Consider the following 15,772-nt stretch of genomic DNA (forward strand, 5'->3'; position numbering starts at 1 on the left):
GTAATCTCCAGAGATGAGAAGATAAAAAGCTGCTGAAGCCTCATGTAGGTGGTAGAACCAGACCTGGAGCTGCCCCAGCCTGACTCAGACTGCTTTAACCACCGGGCTGTGCCACTTTCCGGTCCTGCAAAGCTCTGTCCTGGCCGTGCAACCCCAGGCGAGAGACTTGTCCTTTTCCAGCCAGTCTCTCAGAAGCCTGACTCAGAGGCACGCTGGGAAGGAAAAGCAGGTTCATCTCGTGCAACCACAGCACAGGAGAGCAGCATAGCTGTGAACTATGGCTCGGGTAGGTTTGAAACATAATTATGATCGCCGATACCTGAGTCTGCTGTTTCCTGTTCTGTGCACCCTCTCCTACCTCTTCTCTATCCTTCATCCTGAGTCCCACTGCAGGGAGAGAATGCAGGCCTACATCTTGGAAATACTTTTATTTTCTGCTGCGGAGTATTCCAAGCCTTTATTCACGTACCTGCTGACAGACACCCAGTTTGATTCCGTATCTTGGCTGTTATTAGTGGTGCTGCAGTGAACACACAAGTAAATGTGGCTGTTCCTTCACCCAGTGGCGGGATTGCTGGATTACCTGGCATCTCTGTTTCGCGATTTTTCGAGGCACCGCCACCATGCTTTTTTCCATAATGGCGATACTGACTTACACTCTGACCAGCACTGTAGGAGAGTTCCCTCTCCTCATGCAAAACAAAACAACACAGAGATGGCATCTCACTCCAGAAAGAATAGCCATCATCAACAACCTGAAAACAGCAAAAGCTGGTGAGGCCATGGGGAGAAGGAAGCCTTCCACATGGTTGGCGGGGGTAAACTAGCACGGCACTATGAAGTCAGTGTGTGGAGCAGACGTGAGAACCGCTACACTACGGAACCGTACGTGAAATCAGTGTGGAGATTCCTCAAAACACTAAAAGCAGAAATTCCATCGGACCCAGCTACATCTCCTCTGGGTGTCTTCCTGAAAGAGGTAAAGCCATCACAAAATGGGGATCCATGAACTCATAATAGCTAGACCTCAGAAGCCACCTATATGTCCATCAACAAATGAATGGATAGGGGCCAGGGATGTAGCTCAGCAGGGCACAGCGCCTGCCTGGCAAGCACAAAGTCCTGAGTTCAATCCCTGGTACTAAAAAAATAAATAAATAAATGGATAAAGAAAAGGTGGTATTTATACACAGTGGAGTATTGCTCTGCTATAAAGAAGGCTACACTGAGTTGTTTGTTTGCTATTGACTTGTTTGCGTTTTGTTGATATTCTGGATCTCTCTCTCTCTCTCTCTCTCTCTCTCTCTCTCTCTCTCTCTCTCTCTTTTCTGGTACCAGGGATTGAACTCAGGACTTTGCTCTTGCCAGGCAGGTGCTGTGCCACTGAGCTGCACCCCCAGCTGGACCTCTTGTCACAGGAATGATTTGCAGGTATTTTCTCCCATCTCGGAGGCTCTTGTCACTCTGTCACTTGTGCCCTCTGCTGTGTGGAAGTCTCTTAGTTTCATGGAAGTGCACCAGTGATTTTTCTTCGGTAATGGAACCAAGTATCAGTTTTTGAATTAAAATAATTGCAGTTAAGTAAATGAAACGCGGTCTCTCTGCTTCACAAGTCACACTGCAAGCCCTCAGTGCACAGCCGCAGGCAGTGTCCCCGCTGTCCGGCTGGTGAGGCCCGAGAAGGCCTGGTTCTCTCCTCCAGCATGGGCGGTGCACCCTTCTCCCTGAAATTCCCTGTCACGGCACCATCACGACTGTCACATATCACTCTGGGAAAGACACAGCTCGTGTCCATCTCTCTGCCGGACATCAGGGCGGGAGCTGCGTCCGTGTGGTTCGCTATGCCCCCCTCATCCAGAGAAGGCCTGGCATCGACTGGGTGGGTGCTCAGAAGCGCTCGCTGAGCGGCTAACTTGAAACAGACAGCAGAAGCCTCCCCTGTGTAGCCACCTCTGCTTCAACACAGAGAAACCCCTGGTTGACAGAAGGTCATTCATGGCCAGGACACCACTGCTCTGCATGATCGGGGTAGCAAAAGATTTTCACTGGGTTGAAAAAGTGGGGGCAAACCATGATTTTGAGTTGCGGAGCACGCCTCTAACAGCTTGACTCTCCCTCTCCTTCAAGGTGAACTCAAGACCAGCGAAGACATCCTCTCCCTGTCCTCCTTTAGGGCTCGCTGTCAGCCACGCTTCACTGCCGGTTGCTATCCAAACACCCATTCTCCCTGTCTTTGAAACGAAACATCCCCGATTTTATTGGGGAAGACACCACTGCCTGCTTGAAAATTTAATTCCTCAGTCTCCCTTGATAATAAATCTGTCTGATGTTTTTGGAAGAATCTTATATAGAGAAGAGATTCAGGGAAAAAGCTCACTAAAAGAGGAACACTTACTTAGGTCTTAAGTGTCCTTTTACTTCCTTTCAGCTGCATGAAACATGGATTTGATGGCTGTAACTGCAGCAGCCATGTTGGGCCATGAGGCAGACTTGAGAACAGATGTCCACTGTTCCCCTGGTGCCTCTTTTATGGAGGGCAAAGGGCTCTTTTACTTACTTTGAAAAATTATAGTTCACATAATCAATCTTCAGAAATTCAAGAGTTTCAGAGCCTTTTAAATCTGGGATGTGCTTTTGTTTTACCATTTGCTCCATTATCTCCATCCCAGCTTGAACACCTGAGAAGGAAACAGGCAAAGGTTTGGCGATAACACAAGGCGGTGATGGTGAAGTATACTAACCACACAAATACAACGTATCGAGTGTGATCTGTTGGCAGAGGAGAGAACAGCCGCAGCACAGCAGGTTTTGCTGCTGCCACTTGGCAACGGGAGGCTCCTGCCTCACCGGAGCCACCCGGCGCCAGAATCCGTGCTCTGCCCAGTCCAGAAAGCGATGCCGCCTTCCTCTTTCTGTCCGCATTCTTGTGGGCCCGCTGTCCACCGGGCCTCAGAGCTCTGGGCCTGGCTGCAACCCTGACAACAGGCGCCACACAGTTCACCGCGCATTCACACCACGTCAGAGGGTCCCAAGCCCTCTGGAGCCCGGAGTGAGGGAAGTTGTGGTGGGTCCCATCTTGCTCATGGGAGAGCACTCCATGCGGAGCCCTGGTGTCCCTGCTGGGAGGTGCCTCCCACGGGCAGCTGTCTCAGGCCGCCCTTTCTTCCCGGCCACCCCAGGCCTGGAGCAGACTGCCCCAGCCCCAAGACAGCCCGAGCTGGGAGCCGCTGGCCTGGGGTCACAGAACCCTTGGGGCCGCAGCTGGCGGGATTCGCACTCACCGTAGTCCAGTGCCCGCTGAGTGACCCTAGCCTTGATCCCTGGGTGGGCGGCCTGGGTGGCTGGCACGTGGAGAGTCCACAGGAGCAGGCATCCGCAGAGGACAGGGCCCATCTCGGCGGCACCTGCAGCGAACAGCACACGGCCCTCAGCTCCTGCCCTCACTCACCACCACGTGCCCCACACCTCCCGAATCAGTCCGCGGCTCCTCCTCCCTCGGACCCGAGGCCTCCATCCAGGGAGCGGGCGCTGAGCACAGAGAACAAAGCGGTCGCACGGGGACCGCGCCAGCCCCAGGGCCCTCCTCTCTGTGCTCCTGCCACTTCTGCGCGATGCACGCGTGCCCACCCGAGTGTGTGGCTCACGGGGCGGTGGCAGGGGCTCTCTCTGCCTCCCCACAGCCCTGGCTCAGGCCAGCGTCGTGGTGCGGGGACCCTCGCCATAGCTCCCTGCTGTGGCCAGCGTGGGATTGAGATGATGCCCGCTTCCGGCCATGGCCCTCGGCCGACTCGCGGGACAGCCAAAGCCCCGCCCCCGACATGCACCCAGCCCCTCGGCGACACAGGGCAGCGCGCCTCTCGCCTTTTACACAGCCTGCTCTGGCACAGCCAGCACAGCTCCGCCCATGCCACGAGCCGGCTCTTCCTCCCGATCCCTTGCGCAGCCTGGTGGTCCCTGTGCCTCCCTCGACTCCTCCGGAACACATCCTTCTGCTGTCCATTGGCTGTCTCCCCTCCTTCCCAGAGGGAAGGAGCTCACCCCTCCAGCTCTGTGGTGAGACTGGCACACAGCGGGCGGTGGGTGGGCGCTGAATGACCAAGGGGGTGGACCAGTGGCCGTCACCGGAGTCAGCGGTGTCCTCTGGGTTCCCCTAAGCCCAGGAAGGTCCCTGACACCGCGCTTGTCTTTGGAGGTGTCTCCTCATCCCAGGGGCTGGGATGCCGGGTTCAGACTGGATTCGGTGAGATCCTGCTAGCCAGCCGCTGAGAGGATGAGTGGGGAGGACCGCAGGCCTGAGGCCAGGCTGGGCAACTCAGCCAGGTGCTGTCTTACAGTAACGACGGGAAGGGCTGGCGCGTGGCTAGGCCCACAGCAGAGCCCTTGGCTGGCACGTGTAGGGCCCTGGGCTTCATCTGAGAAGTATAAAACCTGCCTCTTGTTTAACAGCCCCCGCCAGGAGAGGAGCGGCACCCTGTCACATCCACTGTCTGTCCCCAGGCTGGGCCAGGCGAGTAACCAACGTGGTCTCCCTGCGTCACTGCTGCCGTAGAGCAGCACCACCCATGCTCTTGCCAAAGCACCACCGCCAACAGCAGCAGTGATGAAGATCTTTCTTGATGACAGGCCATGTGGCACCGTTCTGAGCCTTGGTTTTGGTTTTGAGAGTTTACAACCTGGGCAATGTATCACAGTGATTGACACCAGTGAGCTAACACGCACATGTGCGCGTGCACGCACACACGCACACACACACACACACACACACCAAACTGAGGGTGGGACTTGTGGAGGAGGTCACAGAAGTTGAGAGCCGAGTTCAGACACAGGGAGGGTACGGCCAGGTGGCTGGATGAGGACTGGAAGGGGACCTAGGACCTAGGAGCAGCCTGCACGCACGCATGGAAGAGGTGGAGGCTGTCCTGAGGGTGTTGCCGTGGAGATGGGAGTGCGATGCTAAGGACAGGGGTCTTCCACGAATGTGCCTGGAAGCTGGGGTGCATTCTGACAGCGAGTGTCAGGGGTTGTCGCTGGGCTTCACTGGGCCTTTGGAGGAACAGTGAGGGTGCCCTCGGGCGAGACGCCATCCGGCTGGAGAAAGTGGGGCCGTGGAACGCAGCACAGGGCACGCAGAGTGGTGGCAGAGCTTGGCCCGCAGCCCTGGTGGCCCTGCGTCTAGTGCGCTGAGGCAGGCCCGAATGTCATCACTTACAATTAGGGCCACGAGCTACCTGGGCACATGTCATCTTCAGATCTTCTCTCCTGGCCCCCCAGGGGCCCCCTCTGAGTACCCGTGGTCCAGCGAAGAGGAACTTCTGACCCCAAGCATGAGGCACGTGTCCCACCAGTGTTGTCCCCTCTATCAGGGCCCGCAGAGCCTGTGGCCCCTGAAGGTCCACTCTGAGCACCACATTCTTCCTGACTCCCTGAGCTCCTCAGCCCTTCCTGGCCCTTGTCCGGAGTAGACATTTGCTCCATTTACATCCTTGCTCACTGTCCACCTCCTCTACCAGGACGCCGGGCTTGAGGGCTGTGAGTGGCCTCCCCTGTAGGTTGGGCTCTGCCTGGGGCAAAGTGAGCAACTTATATGGGCATCAAATGAGTCAGAGAGTCAGCAAGGAAGGAGCAGCCCTGACTCCGTCTCCATGGTGCATGGGCTCGGCCGAGGTGACAGGCACCGCACCAGCACATGCCCAGCGCACAGTGTGCAGCACCGCTGCTGTCTGCTGGAGCTCTGCGCAGGGTCCTAGAAGCTGGTGCTCTGACTGAGCTGGGGAGGGGCCATCCGGGGTGCCCAGGGAGTGGGTTAGGACAAGGTGGATGGGACCGGGGAGGGCAGAGCAGCCCATCTGAGGTCAGTGGAGAAAGGTCCTCCCTCAGCATATGCAGGACTTTACTCAGGCTGGGTTCCTGGAGAGAAGGGGCTGCTGAGGAGTCATCCTGCTGGGGCAGCCTGGATGGACTTCTGGGAGTGTGCAGGACATTTTCACAGCAGTGAACGGCAGGGGAAAGAACGGCGTACCTGAGTCTGTACCACTGCGCCACAAACTAAGGAGGAGTAAAAGTTCGTGCACTGCAGCACAAGACTCTGGTTAGCTAAGAAAGTTTCCGGAAAAGGTTGAGGTGGGGGGAGAAATCAGAGTGCATGCCTGTGTGTACCCCCCAGTCCAGAGGAAGAGCACAGTGAACCAAGTGAAGACATTACTCACTGAAGCGATGACAACCCTTAGACTAAGTCTGGTTTCTTTACCACTTACAGAGCTCACAAAGTGGAGGTCATGATCTCACCTGCAGTTTACACATGTGGACCTAGAGAACTCCAGAGACTGAGCACCTCATTCCCATCCCCTGAGCCCTGGAATCATCCTGTTCTCCTGGCTTGATTCATATATGTAAATTCACAGCCTGGCTACACAAATGCTAGGTTTCAATTTTTCATCTGGGAATTTTAAATAGAAAATTTAAAATTTAAATAGGACATTTAAAATTCCTAGATGATTTATGCCATCTCTAATTTGGAAAAATTCAATACACATCTGGAAATTTTCAAGGATCAAAGAACAACTCTCCTGTGTTTTCTTGGGCACAGATCCAGTTTAAATCGCTTCCCAGTAGTCAAGCCCATTTTTCCTGGTCATCTCTTTGGTGGCAGGTTGGGACAGTCTCACAATGCAGCCCAGACTGGCCTTGAACTCATAGCAGCAGTCCTCCTACCTCAGCCTCCTCCCATATGCTGGGATTACAGGTTTGCAGTGCCACACCTGTCTCCTGGTTGTTTCAAGGGTGGTTGCTGAAGCAGTACACTTTAGCGAAGGCGGAGGAGCACAAGGTGTAGACAGAAAACTGTGGCTTCCCCCTAGGAATTTCCTGAGTGATTGAAGTCCCTGGAGTGGGAAACTCACAGCTGGGCTGTCTGGTTAGGGTGATGATTTATGGGCATGGAAAGCAACCTTGTCCAGCAGGGCAGGGAGTCCTAAAAGGTTAAGTAATTGTCTGACAAGTAAGGACAGGATGAGCTGCCTGGAAAAGGATACTTCCCGGAGGACTTCAAAGTCCTCTGAGCAAGCTGCCTATTCTGTTGCTTCTGAAGAACTGTTTCTTTTCAGGAGTCAGCCTTCGTGGTTCCTACATTTCCATGTCAACAGAGAGGCAGAAAGGACCTCCTAGGTTAACACCCTGCCTGAGCCAGCCCATTGACCAGGAGTAAGGAAACACCGGTACAATTTGGAAAACTCCTGAAATTTGCTGCTCCACTCAACTCTGCTGCTCGCTGGTGAGTGCTTTGACAGACCTGGAAAGCCCGACAGAGGAGGGAAATACGAGTGAAATGTAGCCTCAGACACAGAGATGGTGTCGAGGAGTTTAAGCTCACAGGTCTAAAGGAGTCTCCAGCACGCCGGCAGACAGAACAATCAAATAGACGGACAGGCGTGGAATGCAGGCAGCCCTGGGGAATATTTCAGGGACACAGCCTTCCATCCGGTTCTGTAGCAAGATTTCCAGGGATGCCAGACTCTGGACTCTGGGAATCCCTGCTGAGTATTTCCCCGAAACACCAGGCTGCACACTGATGAGTCCAGTGACAGAGGAAGCAGTAGGGTCCTTGTACTCTGGCAGGATCTAGGTCACTGCTATGGCTTAAGACCCAGCTTCAGAGCACAGAGACGAGCAGCTGCTTGGTCCTAACCATGCCAACCAAGAGGCGGGACAGCACTTCTGCCGCCAAGCCGGTTCACCTGGGACGCGAGGCAGGGCTGCGTCCAGAGCCCCAAGCAACTCTGAGCCCAGATGCCTGAGTTCAGGTGGGCACAGTGACACAGAACAAACAGACAGAGCCCAGAAAAACCTAGGAAACACTAGGAATAAGCTAGGACCTGGGACAGCTGGCTCCACAAGGTGTCCTACCAGATCCAGGCGACCTGCAGCAAGTCGGCACCTCGTGGGCTGGCAGAGACCTGGGGTCTTTGGGGGCTCTCACCTCAGGCCCGGGAGCAACCCAGGCTGGGGAGCACTGTCCTTCCCTCTGCTGTGAGGCCGATGTGTTTTCCACCTGGCCTGATCGCCGGGGTAATTAAGTCTGAATCATTGCTCTGGTGGCTTCTTTTTAAATGCCTCTTTCAAAATGCGATACAGAATTGCTTCACCACCATTACCCAACGGCCTGAGTGAATGCCATAGGCTCTGCCCAGATGGGCAGATGATGCCGCCCATGCAATGGCTTCCTCCCTGCAAGGTGCACACAGGCAGGCACTCGCAGACACACACAGAGGCACACGCAGACACGTGGAGCCACACACAGGTACACACAGGCACACAGACACACCATTTGTGAAACTGTTTCCACTACTTTACCAAAATGACCAAGTCAAGCCTTCTACTGTTTGAAAAATGATGTCAAAAAAAGGTGCCTCTGGACCACTTCTGGTGGCATCGGAGCAGGTCTGAGAGCACTGGAGTGACAGTGGGGTTCAGGTTCCATACCCTACTGTGTAGGCCAGTGCCCAAGGAGTCCGCTCCTGGTCACAAGGCTATCAGCGCCGGGCCATCCCCACGTTTGTTGGGCGGTGTGGACAGATTCATCCCCCTCTGACTTAATGTCTCCAGGTGTTAACCCATACCCTCTCCGTCCTCACGTCTCAGCCCGTACTGTCGGTGGCTGGGGATCTTACTGCATTGTGGGCCTCATGCTTTTTTTCTTTTTGCTGGTGCTGGGGACTGAACCGGGGGCCTCCTCCTTGAGCTCCATCCCCAGCCTGTTTTTATTTATTGAGACAGGGTCTCACTAAGTTTGAATTTGTAGTGCTTCTGCCTCAGCCTCTCAGAGTGTTGGCATCTTATGTCCTATCTAAAACTTTCCGGGTGAGATAGAGTCACAAGTTTTCCTGGTTTGCCCAGGACGTAGGAGTTTCAGTCTTAAAGCCAGGAAGCTTTTGTTTTGTTGTTGTTATTTGTACCAGGGATTGAACTCAGGGCCTTGTGCTTGCCAGACAGGCACTGTGTCACTGAGCTACATCCCCGGTCCCACACCAGGCAGTGTGTCTCCCCAGTCAGGACCCCAGGCGCGTTTCTCGGCACTGTCTGAGTGCTGAAATGTACAGGCTCCCTCTAGAGCAGCCTGAGTTACACTCACATCTTCAGAGTGAAATGGAGATAAATCGTTTCTGGCTGGACAGGCTCTGGTGAAGAAACACCCAGATAACATATGAAAATGTGCTGCCAAGACTGAAGTGCTGCGTGGTTTTGGTCACCGGTCAGTGGCCTCATCCGTGGCGGTGTTGTGGAAAAGAACTGGTAAATGATACACAGAGATGAAAGAGTGGGTAAAACAAAAAAGTTAACTTTGCTAGCAAAGGGTTGGCCTGCACCAAGGGTTGTGCTAAATGACAGATCTTGGGCTCAGTTACAACCTGCCTTTTGTAGGAGTTTTACAATCATGACCTCATTATAGGTAGTTTGATAAGACATTCCAGTTCCCTCAGTTCCCATCACAAATCATGGTCACAAGACTGTTCAATGTTAACCCAAATGTAGTATTCTCTTTTAGGATGTTTATCTTTAGCTATTTTAGCCCACAAGCGTGGGGTTTAGGAAAGCAGGACATTCCTTTCATCTTAACTCCTTTAAAGTCATATAATTTATAGAAAGTTTTAGGGCTTGGGGTATGGTGACTGTTATCTTAGCTTGAACATCCAGTCTAACCCTGGGATGTGGCTAAGCACCTCCAGCATCTGTTAATTTTAAATAAGGGCTATGTGCTTTCAAGCTTTGTAGTTAATGGTGAAAACTCTGGTATTGTGCTAAAAAACAAGTAAGGCAAAGCAAATTACAGAAGCAAAAGGCAGCAGTTATTCTATATTTCCTTAACGTTTTGTAGGTTTCAGACTATTTACAAAAGTTCTCTCTATCAGCAGTATGAGCATGCACACAGCCTCCGCACAGAATCATTTGTTCTTTTTCACAACAGCCAATCCTTTACTCAATCAGCAAACACTTGCAGGGTATACTATGTGCAAAGTCGTCCTTTGCAAAAAAGGAGTTTATAGTCTGGCTGGTGACACAAAACAGATAACAAAACTTCTGTGAAATGTACCCTGCTATAATGTGCACACTGCTGTCCCCAAGGCCTGCTGTGAAAGGTGTGGTCCCCAAAACAGCTAAAGCAGCAGCACTCAGTCCAGTTCCCCACTTGGTCGAGGTTTCCATCTGTCACAAAGACTTGTGGGGACTCCCACTAAGTCAGCTTCCTCACACCAGCAGTCTGGAAGGCAAGATTCATTATTTCATTTATTAATAGTTGACAGGACACCTTTAATTAAAACTCCAAAAGACGGAAATCATAATTAACTAGGTAAAAATTATTGTTCGTTAAAGAAAGATGCCAAGATATGGAGGGAGAAGCTGAGTCCCCAGAGTCCTCGGTTTCTAGAATGTGTGGGCTACGCTATACAGCGGGAAACTGTCTGCATATCAGACTTCCTTGAGCTTGGAAGACAAATTATGCCATTTTTGGGGAGGCAAAAGTGGAAGGGGGGCCAGGGATTTGGCTCAGTGGTTCCCACACCTGCCTCGCAAGCGCAAGGACCCGAGTTCAATCCCTGGTACCAAGAAAAAAAAAAAAGTGGAAGGGGGCAGAATTATGTGTATCTGTGTTGGAGGGTGAGCCAGATGGGGCAGAAGACACTTGGAGCTCAGAGCCCTCACTCTCTTCCATGTGTGCTGGTGAAAGCTGGCCAAAAGGAAGCCATGAAGAAGGGTATCGGTGTTAGAGAAAAATAAGCACCATCAGTCACTGAGCATCTGCTATGCTTTGGGCAGCAACTGTATATTCATTAGTTCACCTAATCCCTGCCAAGCTGGTATGAGGAACTAGTAGGGCCTCTGTCATATTGCAAGGAAGAGGGACTCGCCCAGGCCCAGGCATCACAGCTAGGACTCAGGGTCTGGTGTTCCTCTCTCGGGAGGCCTCCCTCTTACCCACTATGCTATGCCTACTTTTCAGGTAGGTCACTAAAGGGCAACCACAGATCTAGGTAAGCAGAAGGTGTGTGTGTGGCGGGGGGAGAAGGATGCCATTGCTAGGCAACCCACCTGGTTTCAAGATAATTGAATCTTTGTGAGTAACACAGATATATGTGTTTCAAATCACTGGTTTACTCCTGACCAGAGGCAGCTGCCTGGAATCCATCTGGCTGTTTAGAGAGACAGGGACCCTGCAGTCTCATAGAATCAATCATCCTGTAACCCAGCAGTGGCTCCTCTCTCTCCTGCTCTGCCCCAGGTCACACACCTTGGATAGCTGTGTGATGAGGCTTTGGGTGGATAGTGCTGGGCTAGGCCATAGGTTCTTCTGCCAGGAAGTTTTGAAAAACAAACCCACTCCTCCTGGTTCCTTCCATCATTACTAGTATCTTAAATTCTAAATCCCATTTTTTGACTGCACTCCAAAAATGAGTTTTGAGTTCAAACTCAAACATCTATGGGTAACCCTTATGAGCCATGAGGGCTCTTGTGGAGCATGTTTCTGAAACACTAGGAATCATGAGTGTGAACCAGTTCAGATGGAGCAGGATCTCCCCACCTGGGCTCTGTCATTCTGAGCCACATAATGCTTCGCTGTGAGGGATGCACGTGGGCATTGCAGCACGTCTAGCCACATCATGTCTCTACCTATTAGATGCCGACACTGCCCTAGTTGTGACAGTGTCACGTGTTCCTGGAAGGCAAAGCTGTCGCATGTGAAAGCCACTGAAGTGAAGTCCAGTCATGTGCTGCCTAACGCTGTTTCAGCCCCTGGTGCACCACAGGTAGGACAGATGCTGCAAGGTTGTCGTAGAGCTGACAGGTCACAGCACAGTGCCGATGGCCATGGTGCCCGTGTTGTGCACCCTCGTCTGTACGCCTCCTCATAGCTCATTTTGCAGGAATCACATTTTTCCTTATTTCTTAATAGTTCCAGAAACCCATCTTCCATTTGGCCCCATGGTTAGAATTTTAGAGACTTCAGCAATTTCTGGGGATTCTTTTTCTAACTTGTATTGCTCTTTTTTCTCCTATAGCATTTTTAAGGCTCTAACTGCAACGTCTTGCCCAGCAGAGTCACCTCAAAGTCTTTCTTCTGTATTAAACAACAACAGCAATGCCAGCCGCGCCAAGACCATGCAGCATAAGCAGCGGTCCTCAAACTGTGGCTTCACTCCAGCCCCGGAGTCACCTGGAGAACTGGCCTGTAACAGAGCTCAAGGATCAGGAAAGGCTCAGGTGTTAAGATGGCTCCCCAGGCTGAGGGCAGCTGACTTTCTCTGGTAGAGACAGAACGAGGGCTTCACTTTTCTAAACAGACACTGGGTATGAAGAACTCACAGACAAGCACAAATATCTCTATGTCACTTAAATCCTGCTTAACTTGTCCTCGCCCATTGGAGGTGCGAGTCGAGGCTTGTAAGGGTGGCTAAGACTGGACCTTTCCTCTGGAAAAACTAAAGTAGTGGGGAAGGGTTTCTGTTATTCAAAGAGGTTTGAATTTTATTTTGAAAATTAAAGGAGACTCAATGGGAAGAAAACAGAGACCAACTAAAAAGTGGGCAAAATTACTGAGCACACACACTGAAGTGTGAACAAGGAAGACAAATAGACAACAAGTAAGCATATGAAAACTATGTTGGCATTGCCATTAAGGAATTGCAAATCAAAACAATGAGACACTGCTATGCATCCCTTAGAATGGCTGAAAACAGAGCAAACTCTGACAATGGTGGGGCAGTGGGGAGGACCCAGGTAACAGGAATTCTTATTCGCCCCTTGCTGGTGGGAATGCAAACAGGCAGTTGCTTAGAAAACCAAACGCAGTCCCACCATATGCCCAAGAAACAGTGTTATTGCTGAGGCAAAAACGGATCCAGCTGCTGTGGGAACAGGTTCACAGAAGACTTGCACACAAAGTGCTTAGCAGTTTTATTCATACTTGCCCAGTGCTGAATGCAACCAAGATGACAGAGCTGCCTCACAGGTGGTCTGGGACATCTACAGATGAATTCAATGACAAAAAGAAATGATGTACAAAGCCACAAAAAGGGCATGGATTGAGCCAGGTGCGATGCCAGGTGCCAGGAGTCCCAAGTCACGAGAGGCTGAGGCAGAAGGGTCACTCGAGCCCAGGAGTTTGGGGCCAGCCTCAGCAATGAAGCGAGACCTTGTCTCAAAAATAAAATAACATAAAATAAAATGGCATGGGTTAGTATCAAACACATAATGCTAGTGAAAAAAGCTGGTCATGAAGTCAGAAAAGCTTCACTCTGTAATGACTTCAATTATGTGACACTGTGAAGAAGGCAAAACTAAAGAGACATAAAAGAGATACTGCAGGAGGGATTTTTTTTAGGATGGTGAAAATATCCTGTTTGATACTGTAATGGTGACTATAGCACATTAAACATTTGTCAGGACTCAAAGAATTTAAGAGCTCAAAGAGTACATATTGATGCATATAAATTTTAAAAAATCATTCAGGAGATTGAATGATTCAGGATGCAATGCAGAATGTAAGAAAAGAATCTAAATGTTTTGCAAATGTTTGCAAAAGCCTGAATGAAAGGAATGGGCACAAAGGTGGTGGCCTGAGTGACTGTGGGAACAAATAGCCTGTGAGACCCGATGCAACCAGAACTATGCACAAACGCTGTACTCTGGTTGATAATGTCGTTTCCCCAGTGATCTGGTTAACAATCCTGAAGCCACTACACATACATGCTGGAATTAAGCAATTAACTAAATGGATGGAGCCAGGATTCTCACAGCTGGATTGGGAGGCAAGAGATAAGCAAGGGAGGAGGCCATGACTACGTAACAATGGACTGGAGTTTGTGTCATTGGCAAGGTGGTTACTCACAGAAACAACATTCTGTTACAGAAACAGGGCCTAGCCTTGAACAATCAGCTGAGAAGGTTTAGAAGCAAGGCTACCCCAGTGGCATTGGGCACACCTAGCACCCGTCTTTGGAGCCAGAAATACACAAAATGGCCCCAGAGGATCACATAGTTCCAGAAAGAAAGAAATATTAAAAAGTGGTATACAACAAGAGAAAAAACTAAGATGTCAGATGGATACAAGAACCAATGGAAAGACCTTTCAGTGGCCCAAACTGAAAAACAATAACAACAAAAATGAATTAGCATTGGGTTATAACATAAAATATAAAGTAGATATCTTTATATTTGTGTTGATATAAACATTGAAGACAGAATAGGTAAATGTCCCATGCAGAAGAAATTTGAACCATTTAGTAGCAACTCCACCTCTAGGAAGGTAGAGCTTAGCATCTACTCTTTGAGTATGGGCTGCACATAGTAACTTTCTTTCAAAGGCAAAGAGAATTAAAAAAGGGAATAAAAGGTGGAGAAGCCAAATGACCAGCATTAACACCAAACCTTTGGCATGCGTTGTTACAGTGGCAGTGGTGCCATGCTTTGATGTGCTAACAATGGCCCCTGCCTCTGGTCTTCTTCCTGAGAACACGTTGCCTCAGTTTAACCATTCAATAAACATCAGACAGCCCCAGCCGAGCGACATTTTACAAAGTACCTCACTCCTCAGAGCAGTGAAGGGCATAAAAGCAAGCAAGTGTAGGCACAGTCACACTCAGAGGATCCTATGCAGACAGGTTGACTAAACGCAATGTGGAAATTAGACAAGAGAAAGAAACTAAAGCAATAAAGAAAGGAAAGGAAGAAGTTAAACTGTCATTATTTGCTGATGATATGATACTCTACATTGAAGACCCAAGAAACTCCACCAAAAGACTTGACTTAATAGACACTTTTAGCAGAGTAGTTGGCTACAAAGCCAACACCCCAAAATCAATAGCCTTCTTGTACACAAATAACAGACTCACTGAATGAGAAATTAGGGAAACAATTCCTTTCACAATAGCACCCCCAAAAATGAAGTATCTGGGAATCAATCTGACAAAAGAAGCAAAAGACCTCTACAATGAAAACTACAGCACTCTGAAAAAAGAGATCGAGGAGGATCTAAGAAAATGGAAAGATGTCTCCTGCTCCTGGGTAGGAAGAATCAACATAGTGAAAATGGCCATACTACCAAAACTGTTATACAGATTCAATGCAATACCAATTGAAATCCCAACACTATACTTCACAGAACTAGAAAGAAGAATCCAAAAATAGCAAAAGCCATTCTAGGCAACAGACACATGGCAGCGGGTATAACAATTCCCAATTTGAAACTATACTACAAAGCCACTGTGATAAAAACAGCATGGTACCGGCAAAGAAACAGACCTGAGAATCAGTGGAACAGATTGAAAGACACAAAAACAACTCCAGATGCACTCAGCTACCTCATCTTTGACAAAGGAGCTGACAGTCCCCACTGGAGGAAAGATAGCCTCTTTAATAAATGGTGTTGGAAAAACTGCATCTCAACCTGCAAAAGATTAAAACTAGACCCTTATCTGTCACCATGCACTAAATTAAAATCCAACTGGATTAAAGATCTAAATATAAAAACAAAAACACTAAACCTGCTAGAAGATAAGTTAGGCAGAACTCTGGAAGACATTGGCATAGGAAAAGACTTTATGAACAAATCCTCAGTAGCACGGGAACTAGCAGAAAGAATCAACAACTGGGATCTCATCTTATTAAAAAGCTTCTGCACTGCAAAAGAAACCACCAACAGAACTAAGAGACAACCTACAATGTGGGAAAAACTTTTTACCAGCTGCTCCTCAGACAAAGGACTATTATCTAGAATATA

At 49.9% G+C, this 15,772-nt stretch overlaps 1 protein-coding gene across 7 annotated transcripts in view; it reads right to left on the minus strand.

Annotated features, from left to right (window-relative positions):
- Bpifc (BPI fold containing family C) overlaps positions 1-15,772 on the minus strand; it is a 48,271-nt gene that overhangs the window by 27,136 nt on the left and 5,363 nt on the right. For 2 of the 7 annotated variants that reach the window (XM_033763879.1, XM_033763882.1), the window contains exons 1-3: positions 3,502-3,529; positions 3,282-3,404; positions 2,558-2,678 (exon numbers count right to left, since the gene is read on the minus strand). In XM_033763879.1, the coding sequence (XP_033619770.1) occupies positions 2,558-2,678; positions 3,282-3,404; positions 3,502-3,514 (257 nt within the window). In that variant the 5' untranslated portion in view covers positions 3,515-3,529. Of the gene's footprint in view, positions 1-2,557; positions 2,679-3,281; positions 3,405-3,501; positions 3,530-3,627; positions 3,792-7,975; positions 8,124-9,127; positions 9,286-15,772 lie in introns of those variants that run through there. The other 5 variants (XM_010637612.2, XM_010637610.2, XM_010637609.2 and 2 more) reach the window with 4 other exon arrangements.

Source organism: Fukomys damarensis, unplaced genomic scaffold, assembly GCF_012274545.1.
Source record: "Fukomys damarensis isolate Sample0158 unplaced genomic scaffold, DMR_v1.0_HiC HiC_scaffold_15, whole genome shotgun sequence".
Classification (NCBI taxonomy): Eukaryota; Metazoa; Chordata; class Mammalia; order Rodentia; family Bathyergidae; genus Fukomys; species Fukomys damarensis.